This window comes from Apis dorsata, unplaced genomic scaffold, assembly GCF_000469605.1.
Source record: "Apis dorsata unplaced genomic scaffold, Apis dorsata 1.3 scaffold_74, whole genome shotgun sequence".
In the NCBI taxonomy this organism is placed as follows: Eukaryota; Metazoa; Arthropoda; class Insecta; order Hymenoptera; family Apidae; genus Apis; species Apis dorsata.
Window position 1 is genome coordinate 2,441,278 of NW_006263372.1, and position 1,420 is coordinate 2,442,697.

The window sequence follows — 1,420 nt, forward strand, 5'->3', positions numbered from 1 at the left end:
GGTCCCCTCCTCCACCCTTGCCCTGTGGAAAATCGCGCCAATCCTTCCTTTCCCTCTGCTTTTACTCTCCCCTCCTCCCCCTTTAACCGACCGATTCGGGGCCACGATTCTAAATATTTGGGGTACGAATTAAAATCGGTTCGGAAAAAGAAGAGCGGAAGTTTGTATTTTTCTTCCCTTTCTTTTGTAAATTTCTTTATTAGCCGATCGAAGAAACGCGTATTCCCCTCTCTCCCAATGTCAATAATATTTCAGAGAGGTTTAAGAAAATTCGCTTCTTTTAAATACGTTCCATTGTTCGACGAGATCGAAACTGTGCAACGAGAATCCCAGGTGGCGAGGGTCAAGTTTACGATTATATTACGCGCTTAGCTACAAATTTTCGAGTGAAAGGAGCACGATTTTTCACGAAAACCAACCGTGGTTTCCTTCGACGACACTTGGCCTTCGAACATTGACTCATTGTGCGTCCGAATAGATGATTCATGGGAGTGTGTTTCTCTGCTCGTCGTTGTTCTCAAAAATTTTTCCTTTCCTTTTCTTTTTAATTCCTTCTTTGAGATAGGCGGGAAATGAAATAGGCTTACCTGTCCATGTTGTTCTGCAGCTCGACCTTTATCGGACTATTCCCCGTGGACTGATTCTTGTTGTTGTACTCATTCTTCGGTATCTCTGAAAATAGAGGGAGCAACGATAGAGACAATTTGTTACGTTGTGCAGATCGAGGAAATTTCTCGTGGGAGACGGTGCCCTACTTTTTCCATAATCTCACTTTTATATACGCTCTTCCCTTTGCTCAGACCAACGTCTTCCAATATCCTCTTAACGCGAATAATTTATCCGCACGTTAGAAAAGAGTCGAATGACGATCCTTTTAATTTTCGAAATTTCAAATTTCATCACTCGACCATAAATGTGTAAATAAAATTTTGGATCGAAGTTTTCATCGTTTTTTTTTTTAATAACGTTGAATACATTAGACACATTACATTGTTGTATTGGTTAAATAATAACTAATACAATCGTGCAACGACTGCCAGATCAATAATTGAAACTTATTTATAATTATATTCACCAAGTCTTCGAATATACGATTCAACATACGATTTCGATATAGAAGGATAGATTCTTATTTTTAACCAGCTTTCTAATTACCCAAGATGCGTATAATTAAGAGGGAAGAATGGATCGAAACGAGCGTCCATCCTTTTTATCCCCTTTTTTACCCGATATGGAAACGGTTTTGCGATGCCAGACGCGACGCCCTTTTCTTTTTCACCATTCGGGCTCGATACACGCGAGAGGAGGCGGAGGGAAAAGAAGCGGGTCCCGCGTTGAATCGATAAGTACATGATTCATCGTGGTTTCGGTTTGAATTTCAAGTATCGAAGGTGCATAAGAAAAAAAAAAAAAAAAAAAA

At 39.9% G+C, this 1,420-nt stretch overlaps 1 protein-coding gene across 9 annotated transcripts in view; it reads right to left on the reverse strand.

Moving 5' to 3' along the window:
* Positions 1 to 1,420, reverse strand: part of LOC102680787 (teneurin-m) — a 605,289-nt gene that overhangs the window by 20,215 nt on the left and 583,654 nt on the right. For all 9 annotated transcript variants that reach the window (XM_031508000.1, XM_006610621.2, XM_006610619.2 and 6 more), the window contains one exon: positions 588 to 672. In XM_031508000.1, the coding sequence (XP_031363860.1) occupies positions 588 to 672 (85 nt within the window). The remainder of the gene's footprint in view (positions 1 to 587; positions 673 to 1,420) is intronic.